Source organism: Phascolarctos cinereus, unplaced genomic scaffold (genome assembly GCF_003287225.1).
Source record: "Phascolarctos cinereus isolate Bilbo 61053 unplaced genomic scaffold, phaCin_HiC Scaffold_9;HRSCAF=440, whole genome shotgun sequence".
Classification (NCBI taxonomy): Eukaryota; Metazoa; Chordata; class Mammalia; order Diprotodontia; family Phascolarctidae; genus Phascolarctos; species Phascolarctos cinereus.
This window is the reverse complement of record NW_027556402.1, coordinates 254,687,177-254,707,312: the sequence shown is the minus strand read 5'-3', so window position 1 is coordinate 254,707,312 and position 20,136 is coordinate 254,687,177. Positions and strand designations below refer to the sequence as shown.

Below are 20,136 nucleotides of genomic sequence, written 5' to 3'. Positions count from 1 at the left end.
GCAGGAGGGGAGATCACACAAGCACCGCCCCGCTGGTGGGGCAGAGTGCTTCTGGTCACTCCACACGGCAGAAAACCAACCCACTGCACAGATCAAACACACTGGGAAGAGGCAGGAATGGGCTGGCTGGCTGCCAAGAACTCTGGAGTTCCCATCATCAGGCCTGGAACAGAACAGGAGAGGCGAAGAGGCTTATGGTCTCAGGAAGAAGGCGGGAGAGCCATAGTAAGAGTTCTGCCCGGCAGCGTGGGAACAGAGCTTATTCTCTGCCACAAGAGAGGGAGGTCCAACCGTCTGCACAGCAAGTCCCCTCCTGTGGCCAGGAAAGAAACTGTGCCCCATTAACAGCATGACTTTCCCAGTGTGAATCCAGAGCCTGACATTCCCTGGTACAAACATTCCCAACCCATCCTTTTTTGGTGGTTCCTGCCTTCTCTTCAGATCAGGTCACAGCCTCACCTAGGAGCTACCATACAGCTCCCTGCTCTTCCTTCCACGTTGACTTTAGAGCAGCCGGTGTGCCATACCTGCCCTGGAACAGGTCCCCGGCTCCTCCCTCCCCCAGCAGTACCTGGGGCTGCCACAGAATGGGGCTGGTGAGCTCCATAAAGGCTTGGGGAGGGAAAAAGGACACAATCAGAACTCGCCAGCCCAAGCAGACAAGCACCTGAGACCTTGCTGGGCCAGGAAGCACCTGGGATCCCTACTCTCCTGAGGGAAAAAACCCTCAGGGAAAAGTCCATACAGAAAAAACAAAGTGAAACACTCCCTATCCCAGGCAAAACAGTCAGCATCCTAGCAGTGCTGAGAGGTTCAGGAGGCCAGGCCAGAGCAGGAAAGCTGATGTCCACTCCAAAGCCCACTCTTCTACCATCATCTCACTAACCCCCCGACTAGGGGCTTACTGACACTGCCCAGAACCCAAGAGGGAGTGGAGCAGCCCCAAATATCTCCTGAAGCCAGACGGAACACAGCTTTCCTGAAGCCTCCCCAGAAAGCTGGCCTCTTCTACCAAGGAAGAGACAGCTGCCGGGTCCATACAATCTCCACCTAAATGAGGTGAGAGTTTTCTCCACACCTCTGGATCAGGACTCCAATGCCCCTGAGAAGGATTCTGGGGGAAGGTGAGATGCTGGCTGTGAGGAAGGCCCAGCAGCTAAGAGTCCCTTCCTCCTGGGCCCCTGCCCAGGACCCCCTCACGACTGCTCCCCCACTTTCTTTGTCCAGCCACTTCCATCTGAAAGAGGGTGCCACAAGCTTGAATGCTCCAGGGCCCTCGAGCTTCCTTCTTCCCTTGGAGAGGCACTGGGGCACTGGCAGGGCTTCAGAGTAACCCCCAGGAAGTAATTGGAGCCAGCCCGATGGCCTCGCTAGCGCCCTTTCCACACTTCCCCTATTCAGACCCTCGAAGGTGGTCGACCTCTCCTCCCGTGGAAGGCAGAGTCCTCCGACTCGGAGGCAGGAGCCCTTCCACAGATCCCAACCCTGGTGGGCCTTCACTTGGACTGGACGGCCTTCAGCTCCCTTCAGCTCATATACTCTAGGAACTCTGGATGTCAGAGTGTGATTCACTAAGCCAGTGTTTCAGCCATGTCGAACCAGGAAATGAAGAACTGCACTGCTTGGGCCTGGCAAGATCAGGCAAGTCAGTCCAAGAGTCCAAGTCTCATAAGCAAACCGTACCTAAAATCCTCACTGGACACAAGGGAAATTATCTTGCTCAACTGTGGAGGGACTATGTGGACTGCAGCCCCAGAAAATAAAGGAAGGCCTCGGGAGGCAGCAGGGTTTGGAAGCATGGTAACAACTGTCAACCCCAGAGAACCTAGAGACAAGGTGTTTTCAAATCCATTACCTTAGCCCCAGGGAGGCAGAGGGCACTGTCTCCCTTGAGTCCAGAGTCTGGTTTCACATCCCACGACAGACGTTTACTACCTGTAGGACCGTGGGCCTCGGTTTCCTCACTTGTAAAATAAAAGAGCTGAACCAGATGGCCTCCGACATTCCTTCTGGCTCAGTCTGTGATCCTATGATTCTCTCAAAAGTCATGGGAAGTAGGGGGACCCTTTGACATTTTCCAGATGAGGAAACTGAGGCTCAGAAAGGTTATCTGACTTGCTCAGGAAGATAAAGTTAATAAATGGGAGACCCAACACTAGAGGCCAGTGTGCCTTCCGTCATCCCATCAAGGCCCTCTCCTCAGCCAGCACAGTGTGCGGGGCCAGGCCAATGTCTCCTCTCTCTTAGCTTTACCCCGCCAACCACCACTGTCCCCAGCAGGACACTGTGGATCCAGGCAGCAGCAACAGCAGCAGCAGCCCACAAAAGGGGCCAGACCCTCCCCAGGCCCACCCTGTCAGGCTGCTTTGCCAGAACCCATCCCCTATTACCATGGAGGACACACCCGGCACCTGGTCCTGGCATCTGCCCTTGCCCTCCACCCCACCCATGCTTCCCACAGTAGCCCAGGAGACTCCAGGGACTCTTGGGTGAGGAGCAGCCTTAGGCTGCGTAATCTAGGGGAGAGACTGACTCAGCAGAGCTCAACAAACAGGGGTTTCAGTCTCCCTCCCCATTTCAGGGAGGGAAAGCAGTGGGCAGGGGCAGACCAGTCTAACAGGCCCTCCATTCCACTGCACCCCACCCCCCAACACACACATACACACACACACAACTGATCCAGTCCTCAGGCAAGGCTCAGCCAGAAAGCTAAAAGCCAGGTAGAGCCCGTCACAAAGAACCCTCCACTCTTGAAGGAGGTGGGACACCGAGCACAGCAATGATCCCCCACTAAGGGTTTGCTGCTCCCACTCTAGTTCAGGGTGGCCTATCACTGCACAAAGACAATCTGGCCACCTCTGGACCTGGAGGGACCCAGGGCATTTTTCCTACTACCTCATCCTCTCGTTTTCCACAGTCCCTCCTGGGCCATGCGCCTGTCCTGGAACTTGGGACAAATCTTTGTGAAAAAGAAGGAAGGATGTACGATCCCGCTAGTTCAGGAATTCTTCACCTTGTACACTGTGTCCTGGACCCCTTCAATGGTCCAGTAAAACTCACGGACCCTTTCTCAGAATGTTTTTAAATGCATACAATAAACTACTTTACTGAAAAACAGTTATCAAAATATTTCTAAAATACATTCATGATCCCAGGTTTAAGAAGAACCCCTGTGCTAGATTATTTTATGGGTCAACTGATGGATTAATGTGCAGAGATGCTGACTGGGAGCGTCCCTTACTGGTCCCACTCCTTAATTCTTTTCTTCTAAAAGAGCCACATTCCACTAGGTGTTATCGAACCTTCCTACAATGACACAGGGAGTCTACAACAACTTCAATAGTCAAAGAATTTGATAAAAATGAACTTCGTGTGTGTGTGTGTGTGTGTGTGTGTGTGTGTGTGTGTGTGTGTGTGTGTGTGTTTTGGCTAGGCAATGGGGTTAAGTGACTTGCCCAGGTCACACATAGTAAGTGTTATGTGTCTGAGGCCACATTTGAACTCAGGTCTTCCTGAATCCAGGGCTGGTGCTCTATCCACTGCACCACCTAGCTGCCCCAAAAATGAACTCCGGAGATACAAATTGGCAAGAAATCAGCAAGGACAAACATCTCCAAGAAAAAAAGTCTTCATTACAATTCTGCCTCGGAGTGGAGATGATGTTTTCCCCAAGTGCTCCCCAATGTACTGGCAGTCAAGACCACTCGATAACATGCTAGAAAAGAAAAAGTAAAAGGCACAGAAATATGCTGGGCCAATGGGATCTGGAGGAAGTGCCCGGTCTGTTTTCTCTATGACTAGACCACACCTAGACACGCAGATCACTGGTGAAGGCCCTTCTCTCCCTGCCCCCACACTTAATCACAAGGCCAGCAACTACCTTCCAACACGGTGCCTTCCATGGTGTTGGGACCTCATTAGATTTAAGTACAGCACACAGAGATAATTCATCAAGTTGGGAAACAGTTATCATTAAAACAAAATTGGGGAAAAACTGCAAACAAAAGTTGAGAGGCATCATGGGACAGCAGAATGAGCTTTGAGATGGGCGTGGAGGGTCTGACTTCAAATCTGAGCTCAGCTACTTACTATGTGTGTTAGTAACCTGGGGCAAATCACCTGCCTGCTGCACACTTCCCCTCTCTCTTCTGTAAAATGGGAGAACTGGCCTAGACTTCCAGGAAAGTGAGGACAAGGCCCTTTCCTCCCACCCTGGCTGGGCTCCTTTAATTTCCCTCCCAACCTCTCTAGGCACCTCCTAAGTGTTTTGGACCCAGGGAGCCCAGAATAAGGCTCATCACTGCTGTATTTTCTGTGGACAGATGAGTGCTGACAGGGATCTCTACAAACTCTGAGGACCCTGAGAATATACCTACTCTGAGACTGCGTATTCTATGCCAGATGAAATAGTGGAGGAGTCCATCAGTCTAGAGACAGCCCTGGGAGACTTGGTGAAGAATCACTAAAGACTTCTCTCTTCCAGCCTGCCACACAGCTATAGAATGGAAACCATACCACCAGCTCTCGAGAAAGCTGCCAGAAACAAAACTGAACAGAAAATCTGGTTGCACCTTCATAAGATCTGAGATTTGGAGGTGGAAAGAGCCTTTGGGATCCTCTGTTCTAACCCCCTTCTTTTATGGATGAGAAAACTGTGGCCCACAGCCCCAGGTCTCACCCTGAGGAGTGAGTCTTCCGGGCAGGATTCCAACCCTGGTCTTTGTTTTCACTTCATCTGTGCCCTGTCCCATCACCTGTGCTTGCTTGCTATTTCAGGATATTTCTGGAGTGAATCTCAACTCACCATCACAGCTCCCTACAAGGCCTTCCATGAGGCTGCCTCTTCCCCCTCCCCCAACATGGAACAGAAAAGAACCCCAAGTCTTGTGGTCTAAGGACCTGAGTTTGAGCTCAGTCCTGCCACCTGGACTCCTGGATCATCTGAGTCTAGTCCCCTCCTCGCTCTACGTCTCAATTTTCTTGTAGAGTCCCATGGCAAATTACTCTTGATTATCAGACTGAAAGCAGATGCTGACAAGCCAGAATAGAGTAGTTATGAATGAATCTATATGCTTTAGAGGGGTGACTGACCAAACAGCAGCTAGCTGACTGGAAAGGCATTTAACGTTCATTAACATTCCATATGAAATTCTGATTTCCAGGTGAGAAGGTGGAAAAAAAAAAAGAGACAAGTACAGGAGAGGTCTGTCAGTCCACTTTGGTAGCAGTGAGTGAAACAAACGAAGTATTTCCTCCCTCCTATTTCAATTGCACATAATGGCTAACAGGTAAACAGGCCTTTAAGGGTGGCAAAGCATTTTATACCTATTACCTCATTTAATGCCAACAATCTGGTGAAGGAGGAGATCTCTTTTATGAATGAGGTAGCTGAGGTAAAGGGCAGTGAAGTGGGCACTGCAACTGCTCTGGTGGTACCCACAGTGAGGACATGGCAAAGCCTCCTGGGCTCTCTCCCTCCCTCTGCCACCAACCCCGTGTCAGACAGCCTGGCCTCAAGTCTCTCCCTCCACAAGGTCTCACCCTGTCACTCTCTCCTCCAACTCCTGAGTCTCTACTACCTCTAGGTTCAAATAGGAATTCTTCTATTTGGCTCATAAAGCCCTCACAGCTCGGCCCTAACACTGCTGAGGACTGAGAAGAGTAGCCAGCATGCACACCAAGAAGGCTCTCGATGTGTAAAGTACCTCACCCACTACCTCACCTGGCCCTCCACACACCCTGACCTTGCCTCTCTCTTCACGCACGACCCTCCCTCTCCTACTTCTGGGTCCGTCCACTAACCGATCCTCCACATTCAGGGAGCTCTACCTGCCTCCAAGATGGATCTCCCCTCACCCCCACCAGGCCATCCCATCCTGTCTCAACCTTGACCTTATTCTGGACGCCCTTCCCCAGGTCCATGCTGCTTCCATCAACAGACATTTCCCAAGTGCCCACTTTGCATGAGGCACTTTCCTTTCTGGTCATATTCCTAGCACACAAGCACAGTATGTGCCACCCAGCAGGCTCTTAATCCAGGCTTGACTGGCAGGGTCAATGGGATTTTATTTTTAATTAAAAAAAAAAAAAAAGAAAACCATGCCAAGTACTATCTCAACTCTCCGAGGAAGCTGGAGACTGTCAGGGTCAGGAGTGTCTTCCACAACACAGGAGATCTGGTCTCCAGGAATCACTGTTGCCCAAAGCCCAGCCTCCCTGGACTTGGCTAAGAAGGTCTTCACATACGATCTCTCCTCAGGCCCACAAGCAAACCAGAATTCCATGTTGGGAGGGCCCATCAAGAATCTGTTTTGGGGCAGCTAGGCGGCACAGTGGATAGAGCACCGGCCCTGGAGTCAGGAGGACCTGAGTTCAAATCAGGTCTCAGACCAGACACTTGATACTGACTAGCTGTGTGACCCTGGGCAAGTCACTTAACCCCAACTGCCTTGCCAAAAACAAAAACAAAAAAAGAATCTATGTTTTGCTAGCAAAGACTAACGGCCCCCACCACTACCTTCCACACCACATCACAGCATCAGAACAAGAGCTGGAAGCTAAGACTGTTATTAAGTGTATAATTCTTAAAACTTAAGTAGCTAAAGAATCTCATTTCGATGCCTGGAGATTAAAGGCGCACAGCAACCATGCCAAACGTGTCTGTATGTATATGAGAAGAGTTCCAGTGGGAGCCAAAGGCCAGTTCCACCACTGCAGTGAGCTGGGGTGGGGTTGGGAGGAGAAACCACTGCAAGGCTTTGCTCAAACCACCTCAGCCTCCCTCCCTGGTGGGGAAAGAGGAGGAGGAGGAGCTGGTCTGTATTTAGGGACACTCCTTACATAATGACGAAACCTCTTCAGAACTAAGAGTTGATAACAGAGCAGCCACAGGAGATGATTTCGGAAGGGCTTACCACTGAGAATGTCTAGAATTCAAGCATCCCAAATGGGAAAGCAGAGACTCATCACCTAAACGTTTCATTTTGAAGAAAACCCTTTTCTCCACAATAATCATGGAGGCTTCCATCTCCTGTTTGCCATTCTGTCATTAAAGGATTGGTGTTTAACAGTCTGGATTTGCCGCCCGCTTGGCAGCGTGCCCTATCTGTTGTTTCACAAGTAGTTTCTGTGGTTTCAAGAAAGGCAGGGTGTTTGATTTTAAACAATGTTTTAAAAATATATTTCAGAATAGGGTTCATCCATTCTGCAGTGGGAGGTGGGGGAGAGAAAGCAAAGGAAAAATTAAATCAAACCAAATAAAGGAATCTGATGGTGAGAAGAGATGGAGGGGCAATAGGGCCTCGGGGCCAAGCAAAGGAAAGCGGACCCATTTTAGCACCCAGACCAAGCAGCAAAAGAAATCGACTTAAGTGTTTTTCCAGTTATAAGTTAGAAATTAAGGACATAAGAAATAAGACTTAAGATGTGAAGGTTTATCCCATCCTTGGCTTTACCTTTCCATTCACCAAGCCCTAACTGATTTATGAAAAAAACAATCCCAACAGTTCAAAATCAATGTAAAGGATTGTCATCTAATCAATTAACAGGCAGCCTGATCCCAGTAATTAAGGTAAAGACTCTCCTCTCTGGGAATTCACACCACACAGAAGGGTGGAAGCCCCAAGGACTTACCCCATTAGTGAGAGGCACCCCCATACCCCCAAGGGCTCTAGAGGGAAGCAGATGCCCAGCTTTCCTAAGGAACACCTGGGTCTCAACCGGCTGCCTCTTCCTGCCTTGCTTCTGGGGAATCTGCCCATAAAGGGGAAAGACAAATGTCCTCTCCTTCCCCAGAAGGGAAGAACACTGAACCTGAAGTCAAAGGATCGAAGTTCAAATCCCAGGTCTGCTTCTTAGAGGTTCCCAGATGTAGATCTGGAAGCCACCCCACTCCAATCTGCCTTGTGACCCTGTCTGTGTCTCAGTTCTGTTTTCTGTAAAATGGGGGTGGGGGGGTGAGAGGGCTAGACTTCCAACTCTAAATCCTTTCTAAGTCCTGAACTGGGCCTCAGTGGTCACAAAATCAAGAGCTAGCACTAAAGTGACAGAAATGCCAAACAACTGAGGACTCCTCTGGGGGGCTCCCAGAGGACAAGTGGAGAGACTGAGGCCACCACAGGCTGGACACTTCAGGGGCTTCCCCATCTACGAAGGCCTCCACAGATTCTCCCATAAAGGGAAAGATAAAAGTGAACAGGACCAGCTGCCTGAGCACCACACCCAGAATCCGACTTAGGTCAGCAAGTCCTGAGGCTGTAAACTCAAAGCAGCGGGCCAGCACTCAGCAGCCCTCATCAATAAGTTCAAGCTAATGAAGGAAAGGGACCTCTTGGTCTCTGAGAAAGGAGCTGGGCAGTGAGCGCCACTATCACTTCAGAAGAGAGAAGTGAAACCGAAGAAAAAAAGGCCAAATGAGTGCAAACAGGAAATGGGTGAATTACACAAGCAACAGCATTAAGAGAAATCATCGGGCAGCCACAGTGCAGCTCCCAGGGATAAATTGTCAAGCACCATGGGCACCCAGAGGCCTGGCACTACCAGCTCCCAGCCTTCTTGGCAGCTCAGGCCAAAAGCGCGGCTCTCTGCACCTTCTTGTGTACCGGCGGCAGACGCCCCATATCGAGAAGGGAATCCAAGGGGAAGCCGGCCTGTTTCAATAGGGCTGAAGAGACAGCTCGGAGCAGCACCCGAATGTCCATCTGGGGAGGGGTCCTCTAGTAACGAAGAATCCCAACAGCCTTGCGAACCGTCCTGCCTGGAGAGCAGCCCTGTGCCTGAGGGGGTCTAACTGATGGGAACCACCTTCAGGGCCCTGATGACAACAGTTTGGTTCTCAGATTCCTGGGAGGTGGGCAGAGGCGGCGGGGCAAACCTGACTAGAGAGCCAAACACACCACTGTATGGCACTGTGAGGACTCCCAAAACCAGATCCGGAGCCACCTCTGTATTTACACCACCCTGCAGCTTAAAATGGACCAGCTGAGCACAGAAGGAGGGGCAGGATCCGGTCAACAGCTCTAAGTCCAAATTCTGAACTCAAGACCGAGGCCTAGCTCAAAGAATCCCTCCCTCTCCTGCTGAATGTTCTAATGCCTGGGCAAGACTAGGTAGGGCTCGTTGGGCACATGTCTCCTCACCTCTAACTCCAGATCACTTAAGAAGTAATGGGGATGAGGCAGTGCAGGCATTTTTGGCTCCCTAGGGATATAGCCCAAGCCCATTAAGACAATGATTCTCAATCAGAGATGGGCCTCCGAGGGCCACATAGAAAATGCACGCGGCACAGTCTGGACTGCTGGACCTCAGCTAAGGAGAGAAGCAAGCCTTGGAGGAGCAAGGATGAAAGTAAGCAATGCCTTCTTACATTTCCTACATAGGCAAGTGGTTGAAGCCGGGGCAAACAATTCTATAACTGAACCAGAAAGACGGCAGTCAGAGGAAACATCCCAGAGTGTGTTGGGGGGGGGGGGCGGGGAATGGATGGACAGACGGTGAACGATGGGAAGTACAGGTGGACTCCCAGAAAACTGGGTGCAGCCACAGCAACCTCTAAGTCACTTTATCATCTAGAGAGAGAGTGATTTAAGCAAGGGAAGAGGGGGTTTCAGTGGAAACACTTGTTTAATCTGCCTGAAGTGACTGTGAAAGTAAGGCCAAAGCCATCCAGCAGCCATCCTGGCAGAGAAGACAAAAATCAGGAGTGCTGGACCAGGAACAAAAAGACTCCAACAAAGGGGAAGGAATGGTTTTCTGAGCTCCATGTGGGTCTTCATAATTTCCCTGCTTTTAGTTCTAACGAGTGGCATGCAGACTGGGAGATGAAGTTCGCACCTCTGCTAGAACCTGACCCAAGCTCTCTCTCCTAAACGGGCATCTACACTGCGGTGCTAGATGAGTAACACTTCTTTGGCAGGCAGGCTTCAATAAGAGACAGAGGCAAAATCAACACAGATTAGCAAGAGGAAAGCAGACTATCAGAGTGATAGGTCTGAAGCGCCTGGATCCTACCAGCAGCCAGCTGCTAATGGCTCCAAGGTTCTTCAAGGAGAGAGCCAGGCTTGCAGTTTTCAAATATAAAACTGACCAAGAGCCAGCCAAAAAGCCCTTAATGCTGTCCTCGGAAAAGCTAAGTGAGTCAAAAGTGCCCACTGGATTGTCTGAATGCAACCAAACGACAAGACCGATGGTCTGGACTGGCAGGACGACAACGCCCAAAGCAGCTTCAAGCCCAGAGGTCAGTGAAGAGGAACTGCCCCCACTAGGAGAGCAGGCTGCCACAACCTCAGCACAGGCCTTTCTAAAGCCCAATCAACAAACTGTGGGAAATGTGAAACAAAGGTTTATAATCAAAGTCCCAAGGAGAAATCAACCAGATCTGAGGAGGAATTCCAGGTCTTTTCCACCAAACACGGCTATCCAAGACTGACCGATCTCCTCCCAGGCCTTGCCCAAAGCAATGTCAGAGGAAACTGCAAAGGGCAAGACCAAGCCCTATCCCTGGGGTACGATCCTGAACCCTCAGATAACAGTTATAATGGTAACCCATATCTCACTTCAGGGTTTACAAAGCACTTTTTTTTTTTTTAGGCAATTGGGGTTAAGTGACTTGCCCAGGGTCACACAGCTAGTAAGTATCAAGTGTTTGGTCTGAGGCTGGATTTGAACTCAGGTCCTCCTGACTTCAGGGCTGGTGCTCTATCCACTGTGCCACCTAGCTGCCCCATTACAAAGCATTTTCTTAAAGGAGGAAATGCAAGCACTGTCTGCCTATATTACAGATGAGGGTGCCAAGGCCCAGAGATGCTGTGCCCCATGGGCACATGACTACCGAGTAAGTGCTGGGGCATGGCCTTGGTGCCCAAGGCTACTCTCTTGCCCTCACAAGGCATTAGCTTGGAGGGTGGTTCTACAGACCCAGGACACTTCTCCTATTATGGAGGAGCCAGTGACATCACACCCGTGGAGTTACCACACCAGGACGCCTCACGCCTCCAGGGCTACAGATCCTTTCCACAGAGGAGAATGCAGCAGCTGCAGCTCAGTTCATGAAAACACCTGGAGGTCCAAGGAAGCCAAGACACTTGTCTCCAGCAGCATAAAGGTTCCCCAAGGGCCAGACTGCCACACACCAAAACGTGGTATTCCCTCTCTTCTATCCCCTTGGAATGGACAAGAAAGCAAACTTTGTCCCTTGGACCATAGGTGAGCTTTCCCCTTCTGCCCACCCTCCACTCATTCCTTCACGGCCATGGGACCCACCTCCTGTCAGCTCCTTCCACTAGAACATAAGCTTACTGAGGGCAGGGACCATTTTATTTGTTGGTGTTTATATATCCAGTGCTGCAGAGAAAGCACTTAGAAATGTATCTGTCCAAAGACTGGAAAGGAGGAAGAGGGCTAAGAGGAAGAGGATGACAAAGATGAGGTTGGAACGGATTAACAGCCATCCCTTTAGAGGGCTAAAGGGCCAGTCAACCTAGGGTAAGCAAAGCAGAGGAAAAGGTGGGACTGCCTGGAACACCCCCATGACATGGTGGTGCTGGTGGTGGAGGGGATTTAGAGAGATCATGTAGAAAAAGTAAATGATCAGAAGCGTTAGTAGAGTTACCAGAAGGACAAGGAAAATACAATAATCAGCATGAGAGAAGAATTCTCACACATGCTGCAAGTCTACACAGGTGCCACGGTAGAGAAGAGTGAGCCTTGGATTTGGAGTCAGAATATCTGGGTTGAAATCCTGGCTCTGACACTGGCTGTGTAATTATGGGCAAGGAAAGAACCTTCCCCCCGGAAGCCTCAGTTTCCCTATCTGTAAACTGTAGATAATACCAGCACTACCTCATGGTTTTGTCTTAAGGAATTCACCTTGTAAATCTATGGAAACATGACTTATCCTCCCTCATCAAATGTTCGATGGAAAGAAACACTGTTGTCTCTCTCCAGTTCTCCACCAGAGAGCACAGGTGACAGAAGGCAGCAAGGGTGGAGATGACGAGTAATGAAAAAAAAAATGCCCTCCACAGCACAGAGCTAGGGGTCTACGAGAGCCCACTGCAGCCTAAAGGGTCAATCCGGCCCACTATCTGTTTTCATATGACCCAAAGCTAAGAGTGGTTTTTACATGTTAAATTACTATTTAATAATAATACAAACCAAAATACAACGCAAATAAAATATGAAGCAACACCAGGCGGCAATGGGTGGGATTTGTGCCTCCCCCCCCCCCTCTCCTGTCTATACTGTCAGAGACTGTCATTGTATTGGATGTTTTCCATCGTCGCGAGGTTTTAATTGGGGGGGGTGTTTTTAATTGGGGGGGTGTTTGTGAAATGACTATGATGTAAAGACAAATGGTCTTAATAAAATATTTTAAACAGATTTTGCTGGTGATTATTTCTATTATATCGCCTAGATTTCCCCCATATCCCTTCCCTCCCCACCCAGAGTCATCCCATACAAAAAAATTTTTTTTTCAAAGAGGAAGAGAAACAAAGTCAGCAAAACCTATCTACACAAAGGGGGGAGAAGGAAATCACATTTATATCCAGTGTTCCACATCTATGGATCCATTCCCCATTTCTGCAAAGAAGTGGGAGGGAGAGCACATCTCTTCTTTAGAGGTAATCATAAAAAAATTTTTTTTAAGGGTGAAGGTGAACAGAAGAGACTCAGTGGAAATTTCCTCATTCCAGGACAAAAATGCCACAGTCACCAATCCAGATAGCGGTATGTCTCCCAGGCTTCCTAAGGACAAACTTTCCATACTACCCAGGGAAGTGATCTGAGGAAAGCACGTCCTGAACTCCCAGGCCACCCAGCAGGTTCCAAGAGACCCTAGAAGTGAGTATTCCCTGCCAAGCTCCCCACTCACACCCTTAGATTCGGAGCACAGTCTGAGGCCAAGGGGCCCCAACTTGGGCATAAGAGCCTGCCTTTCTTCTTTAAATGGTCCTGATCATTTGAGAGGACACAACGCGATAAAGGAAATCTTAAGCTGGGATTTTCGCAGAAGTCTTCTGGTGTTTGATGAAAATTTGCAAGAGTAAGCTTAGAACTGCACTAAATCACAAGCCTGAAACACTCAGAAAAATAAATGCCCTCGAGATGTGCACGAACCTCTCCAACAAGCCTTCTGTTCTCCTTCAGACAGCTGGCTAGGGCCTGGGCGGCTGGGGGTGGGAGATACAAAGGCTGTTCAGATTACTCCCAGCTAAAGGAGGCAGCCCCAGGAGGATCACAGAGAAAGATACTAGAAATACTATGAAATACCTATGGAGTCTCAGTGGCAGGACCAGGCTGCCACAATTGTTCAGATCCCTGCTCTAAAAGCGGAATACCCCCAGCTCCCAGAAGAGCCCTCCCAAACTGGATCCCTCATATCAGTCCTTGTGAAAGCTTACAATAGAAATGCAAGGCAACCCAGGGCTACATAGGGCTGAGAAAACCAGAGGGCAAGTGCTAGGGGGTTTCCTCCCAATAATTCACTTGCTTTAGGATGCTAGACAAAATCTAGCTAACTTATCAATCCCTACTTTCCTCTGAGATTGGAAAACAGAAAAGGTCAAACTCATCGGACTGTAAGACATTAACACTGTCAGCAGAGAACAAACGGACATCGGTGTCATGTAACAGAAGTGGGGAAGCAATGGAGTGGGGGGAAAGACAGCAAAACCTCCGGTCTGAAGAGGGTGGAGGAAACAGGGGCCGCCCTGCATACAGGATATCAGTTACCAAAACAAAACCCCAGCTTGAGGGTGCTCAGGGGAAGCAGCAATTAGAGAATCACTTGGAGAGCAAAGAGAGCAGCCTGACCCCTGATGCAGAGGGCACAGGCAGGGACACTGCTCATAGACACTCTCTCTCTCTCTCCTCTCTCTCTCTCTCTCTCTCTCTCTCTCTCTCTCTCTCTCTCTCTCTCCTCTCTCTCTCTCTCTCTCTCTCTCTCTCTCTCTCTCTCTCTCTGACTACAGACTAGAGCACTTCCTTAATTTCACAGCAAGACTAGAAAAAACAGCGCCGCTAAGTTAATCCTCAGCCTACCCTGTCCTATTCCCTGAAGAGCAGGCTCCCCACTTGCTGTGTAAGTAAGAAGGAAGTGTGGCAACGGTGGGGGCAGCACCAGCCCCAGGAGGGGGCCCCTTCTCTTTCCACCTGCTCCCGATTCAAGATCCCATCCCATCCCGCTTCGATTTCCAAAAGACAGTCAGAGCTTCACCTCTTTTCCCAACAAGCCTGGACTCGCTGTCCTGGCAGCCCTAAACCAAAAGGTTGAAGGCCAAAGAGAATTCAGCAGTGTCCGATTACAACAGCCAAGAGCCAAGGGCTAGAAGTCAAGGATCCTGGGTCTTTCCATCCAGGCTCAGCAACTGGTGACCCCACCTCAGGCCAAGTCCCTTCCTTTGGCTATGTCAAAATCCTCTGGTTGAGCAGCAAACTGAGAAGAATGACCCAGGGTGGAGGAAGGTGCTTTGAGAGCCTTGGCAGAAAGGTGCGGAAAAAGGAGGCAGCAAAGAAGTCCCTCAGGGAGAGAAGCCCCACACTCAGCCAGACACGTTCAGCACTGGGGGGCTGTAGGTGGGAGCTCTTTGCAAACGTCATCTTGGCTTGCATTCAATGAACCCTGGAAAGCCCCATGGGACCGAGACCTTTGTGGTGCCAACATCCCAGCTAGCAGAGGAAAATAGGGCATTGCCGGAAACCAGCTGAACTGGTTCTGCAAAGGAGCACCTAGCCAGTTCCACCTTCCTTCCCCAAGTTAAGAAGAAAAAGGGCAGCAGCCCAGAGCCAGCCATCTCACTAATACAAATTCTCCCTCTGGGGCTCACCTTCCTGCCAGGATCTGTCCCCCAACCTTTGATTACCGGGCTTTATAAGGCTAAAATTAGTCACTTCATAGGAGGAAATATTTATTTCTGATCCTAGGAAAACTGATCCTATGGAATGTGCAGAATAATGGGGGAGAGGGGCAGGAAGACCACATATACCATCCCCTTCCCCAAAGACAGATATCTGTAGAGAGAGTTCCCAGCAGGGACCGGGAAGCTTCAAACACCCCAGACAAAAATAGACGTTCAGATAAAGAGACCCAACCTATTTATACCCCCAACGGAGGAGCTGGTCTGGTGGGCAAGAAAGGGAAGAGAAGTCAGGTTTCCTGGCTCCCACCCACCCTGCTTTGGTAAGAGTCTCAAAGTTCTGAGCTGCAGCCCCAGAGGCGGCGTTAGTCACTTCAACTCTGCCCTAATCTTGATGGTGATTCAGGATGGGATGAGACCATGTCAACAGAGAGTTACTAGAAAAGGGAAAGTCATGGGGCCCAGGAAAGCCCTCTAGGGAAACACTGAGAAAGTTTTGTGTTGGGATGGGAGAATTCCACTCCTGGCAAGACAGGTGCACAGGGAGAGAGGACCCTTTCCCTCATCAGATGTCACAGGGCCCAACACTTCCATCTCTTCAGAGGTAGGAAAGAAATAGGTAGATCACCTCAGTGACTAATCTTTGATGAGCTTTGATGAGGCCTAGGAACAGGTTTGGGGGGCCCAAGATTCAGAAGTAAAATTTCTAAAAGCCCCCACCTCCCATCAAGTGAGAAAGAATGAGAGTGCAGAGCTGACCTACCATGTTGGTGACTTATAAACCATTGTTGTGCTAACTTCAAGAGGTCAATTTCCAAACACTTATCACCCACCAGCCCTACTTGAGTGGGAAATCAATAGAACACCGTCAGGAAGCCTAGGCCCGGAAGGCTTTATGGTTCAAACGGAATCAAACCCTCACGACCATCCATCTCACTCTCTAAGACAGAGGCTCTTTTAAGCAGAGGGCCGCTTTGAGGCCAAAATGATCAAACTTAACAGATCAAGAGAGATGTTTCTGTTTCATTCAGAAAAAGCCTGACAGCCAGGCACAGAGCTGAGCCAAGGAAAGGAGGTCCCCCCTAGACCTTTCAATCTGCTCAAGTGAGGAAAGAGCCCAAGGGTTACCGAGCAGCTCAAACTGCTCCATTAATGGCTCCAGGGAGTGGTGGGCAGCCCATTTCACCAAGCTAAAACACTGACAGGGCCAAAGCGGTACATTTCCCCAACCCCCACCTTACTTGTCGACAATGGCTTAGAAGGCCCAAGGCCTGACGTGAAATATTTATTCCAGTTGACATACTACAAATGGAGCAGAATAAGGAAAGATCCTAGGAGCAGAGAAGAAATGTCAACCTGCTGGCTAAAGCGTAGTCAAGAAAGAGTTAATGAAGGCACGAGACCGAGTCCTGGTCAGATGCCCACTGAGCTGGAGTCATTGTGTTCAAAGGGGAACCAGTGTGGCCTGGGAAGTTTTGGACTTCCCAAAAAAACTCACTATGCAAACCTGTCAGGCTTACAGAAATTCTCTTGGCCCTGTCCTACCTTAGAACATTGAATTCCACTCACAACAGCCATCAAAAAAAAAAAAAGATTTCCAGCCAATCTGAAAGGCTACCTGTCCCTTTGCAAGGCCAGCTTTAACCTGAAGCCAGCTGAATTTCAACTAGAAACCCACAGACCACACCCAGAACGGCCTTCAACCAAGCTCTAGCCTCCTGTTTGGCTGCTCCTGGAAGTCAAGAGAAAGCAGTGGCTGAAGGTCTGACCAAGGACTGACCAAGACTGACTTGAAATTGTTTCCAGAATCACCTTTCCCACAGCCTTTAATAAAGGCACTGGCCAGATCTGAACTCCAGGGCCACGCTAATGCAGCCACATCCCCAACCTGCCCAGGCCCGGGCCAGGAGGGACTCTTCACACAAGGGAAGGAGCATCCTCCTAGTCCGTCAGGGCCTACCCACAGGCCCAGCTCACAGTGCCCACAAACCGCCTACAGAGAAATCATTAAAATATTAATAGCAGCCTACTTATCTATAGCATTTTAGAAGATCACAAAGGATCTTTCCTCACAACAACCAAGTAGAACGTACAGTGTATCATTAACCCCACCGCACAGAGAGAAAACCGATCAAGCAATGCCACCTTGAACCTCAACCTGACTGGAAGTGCAGCAGAGAAGACAGCCACTCCTGTAATCCACCAGGGTCTCGAGCCATCCTGCTCTGGTCTTTTCTCCAGAGACGATGAAAAGGAAAAGGCAATGCTCCAAGTTCCCTGCAAGAGGCTGAGAGCAACTCCAATGCTCCCCACTGCCCAACAGGCCTTGGGGTCAGTCCTCTGTCTTCCTTGATGGTTCTGAGGCCCAGCTATAGGGTAGGTTTCAGGCCATCTGATTCATGTCAGACCCTGGCCAACAGCAAGGAGACTCTGAAAGCCAGGCCTCACCACACTCTCCTCTTACTGTGGCCACTGGCTAGAAGACAAGCTGTCATTTTGCTGACTGCTTCCATGCCTGCCAAGCCTCCAATCCAGGAGCCCCACTTGAAAAAGAAACAAGAAAAAAATTCAGCCCCAAATGCTGCCCTGCCACAGCATGAGACACCTCTACCACTGGTATATTAACAGCCCCCCTTCAGAGCATGAAGTTGTGCCTGGGGCAAAGCAGAGAGGCCAGAAACGAATTCAGAATCAGGTGTCACCAAGAGCACCTCAAAGGCAGAGACAGACGAAAGCACGCAGGCAATCTCCCTGCAACATAAGGTTGATTTTTGTTCTTCGGCATTTTAGGGGGCATTTGCATTTTTCCCAGAACTCTTGGAAAAAGGGCAAAGGGAAGAAAGAGGAAAAAGCTCAAAGATGCCAATTGTTTGTTTACCTCTTTCTGGCAGAACCAGTTTCAGTAATTCCGATGCAAACCTAGTGATAGAGAGCCTTTCCTGGGGGTGGGGAGACTCCTCACACAACATCCCTGCCAGTGAGGAGGGGAAGCCTCAGGACTGCTCTCATCAGCACCCAACTGGCTGCTGAAACTGCCTTCACATGGAAAAGCACCAGCAGGATGAACAAGATGGGGTTTCTCCTTCCTGGCTCTGCTGCCTGCTTGGCCTCCAGCTTGATGGGCTTCCTCTTGGGAAGCTGCCGGTCCCATAGGTGTCTGAATCTGGGATCTTCCACAGGACAGGAGCTGGGGTTAAGTTAGTGGGAGCAGCTCTCCATAGAAGCCCAAAGAAAAGTGAAGCAGCTGGCAACTAAATCCACAATGATGGGAAGAGATAAGGAGTGCCCCATCGCTGGGGGAACGCTAAGGATGTAGGACCCAGACTCATGTCAGTCTTTAAAGTGGCTGCAATAAAGCAAAATGGGAGAGGCAAGCTTCCATCCAAGCACTGGCGTCCTTGCTACTTCCACTCCTTCAGCAAAACACTGACTGAAAGCCCACTTCGTGAACAGGATGGTTTTATTGTTGGGGGGGGGGGAAAGAACCCCAAACAGAAAAAACTCTCAAGGCAGACCCAGCAAGAAGAGGGCAACCATCACTTAGGCAATCTACAGTCCCCTGAGAACCCCCTCCCCGCCCCCACCCCATTGACCTCGATCAAAAAGTAGAGATCCAGATGCTGAGCGTTTGCAGACAGAAGTTCCTTCAAGGAGGGTCTGTGAGACAGTGAGGGATGGCACTAGAACAGGTTTAGAAAAGGGGGCTTTGGATACAGAGAGAGAATGCAGTGAGGAAGGGGAGGTATTAAGATGCGGTCCACGCTCCCAGGTTCCAAAGGTCAGAAGCTCTTGACACGATCAGTTGCCAGTCCCCGCCCTGAAACAGAATTCAACCAACACCCCTCTCTACCCGTTTCACCCCCAAAGACACTCAGTCCACCAAAGGTAACACAGACTCGTCAACTGTCAAGGGGAAAATATTCCTTACAGAAGCCCCTTGGAGCTGCTGACTGCTCAGCTGACGAGCAGAAGAGGAGATGAAAGAGAGGGGGTGCCGAAAAAATGCAAGAAGAGGCTTTCCAGGGAAGAAGGGAGAAGGCTAAGGAGGCAGAGGAGTGACCCGCAAGGGTGCGATCCAGGAAGGCAAGATGCCAGTGCCCTTCCCCTTCCCGGCACCTACACCGGGAAGCCGAGGAGAGAGGGCTCTCATTGCCACCAGGTGAGGTGTCAGAAGAGGGTCAAGTTCAGGTGACAAGTGACACTGGGGGGAGGGGGGAGGTTGAGAGCTGCGTGTAAACTCCTGGCGTTGGAGGTCTGCATTCACTGCTCCGGCAAACGCTCTGCGAGCTGGCGGCAGACACAGGGCTGGAGACGGCAGAGGGGCAGGGACCCCGGCCCAGGTCCTCCGGCCCAGCCCCCCATTCACACCCCCCCTCTCCCCCCTCCCCCCGTGGTTCAGGAAGACGGCCGTGGCCTCCCCACGAAGCCGAGAGGAGGAAGCGGAGCGGCCGGGGCCGGCTGACACTTCTGCACCAACAGAGTGCGGACTGAGCCCGGGGTGGAGCCAGCCCGCCCGGGGCTGCGGGGGGCCCTGCGCGGGGAGGGGGCGCCGGGAGCCACGCGGACCCCGGGCCGGGCGCGGGCTGAGCAACAGGTTGCCCGGAGAAAGTGACAGCGGGAAGGCCTGCGCGGGGGCCCCAGTGGGCGGGAGCGGGGGTGCCGGGGGAGGGCCCCCAGCCCCGGGAAGGCCCGGAGAACCGGCCGCAGCAGGGGGCGATGGCAGGGGCGGCCAGGACGCCCCGGGAGCAGCGGCTGCGGTGGGGGGGCCACCGAGGAGAACAGGGGAGCCCTTCCCCGAGGGGAGGGAGGGGAGAGAGGGGCCGGCGCGGCGTGGGCAGCGGTAGCGGCCCCGGACCGCGCTCCTACCTGCTGCTCCGTGTCCCTCTCATTCAGCGTGGGCAGGGGGGTCCGGGCGCTGGACATGGTGCCGCCGGGGCCGGGGGCCCGGGGGCTGCGAGGGAGGGCCGCGGGCGCCGGGCGGCTCAGCGCGGGGGCCCCGGCCGCATGGGCCCCGGCCAGGGGTGCGGGGAGGCCGGGCCGGCCGCTCACGCCAGCCCGCGGCTGCGCCGCTCGGGCTAGGCCGCGCCGGCTCCGGGCGGCTCCGGGGCGGCCCCCGGGCCCGGGCCCGGGCTGGGCTGGGCCGCCCGCCGCTCGGCCGCGCCGCCTGGCCCGCTCGCCGCCCGCGCCGCCCGCGCCGCGCCTCCGCTGCCTTCAGCGGCTCCGCTCCGCGCCCGCCTCACAGGCAGCCGCCGCCGCGGCCGCCGCCGCCGCCGGCCCTGCT

General features: G+C 51.6%; 1 protein-coding gene across 1 annotated transcript in view; it reads right to left on the bottom strand.

Annotated features, from left to right (window-relative positions):
- Window positions 1-19,860, bottom strand: part of MARK2 (microtubule affinity regulating kinase 2) — a 57,731-nt gene extending 37,871 nt beyond the window's left edge. Inside the window, exon 1 of the mRNA XM_020968087.2 lies at window positions 19,722-19,860. Coding sequence (XP_020823746.1) covers window positions 19,722-19,778 — 57 coding nt within the window. The 5' untranslated portion in view covers window positions 19,779-19,860. The remainder of the gene's footprint in view (window positions 1-19,721) is intronic.
- Between the last annotated feature and the right edge of the window lie 276 nt (window positions 19,861-20,136).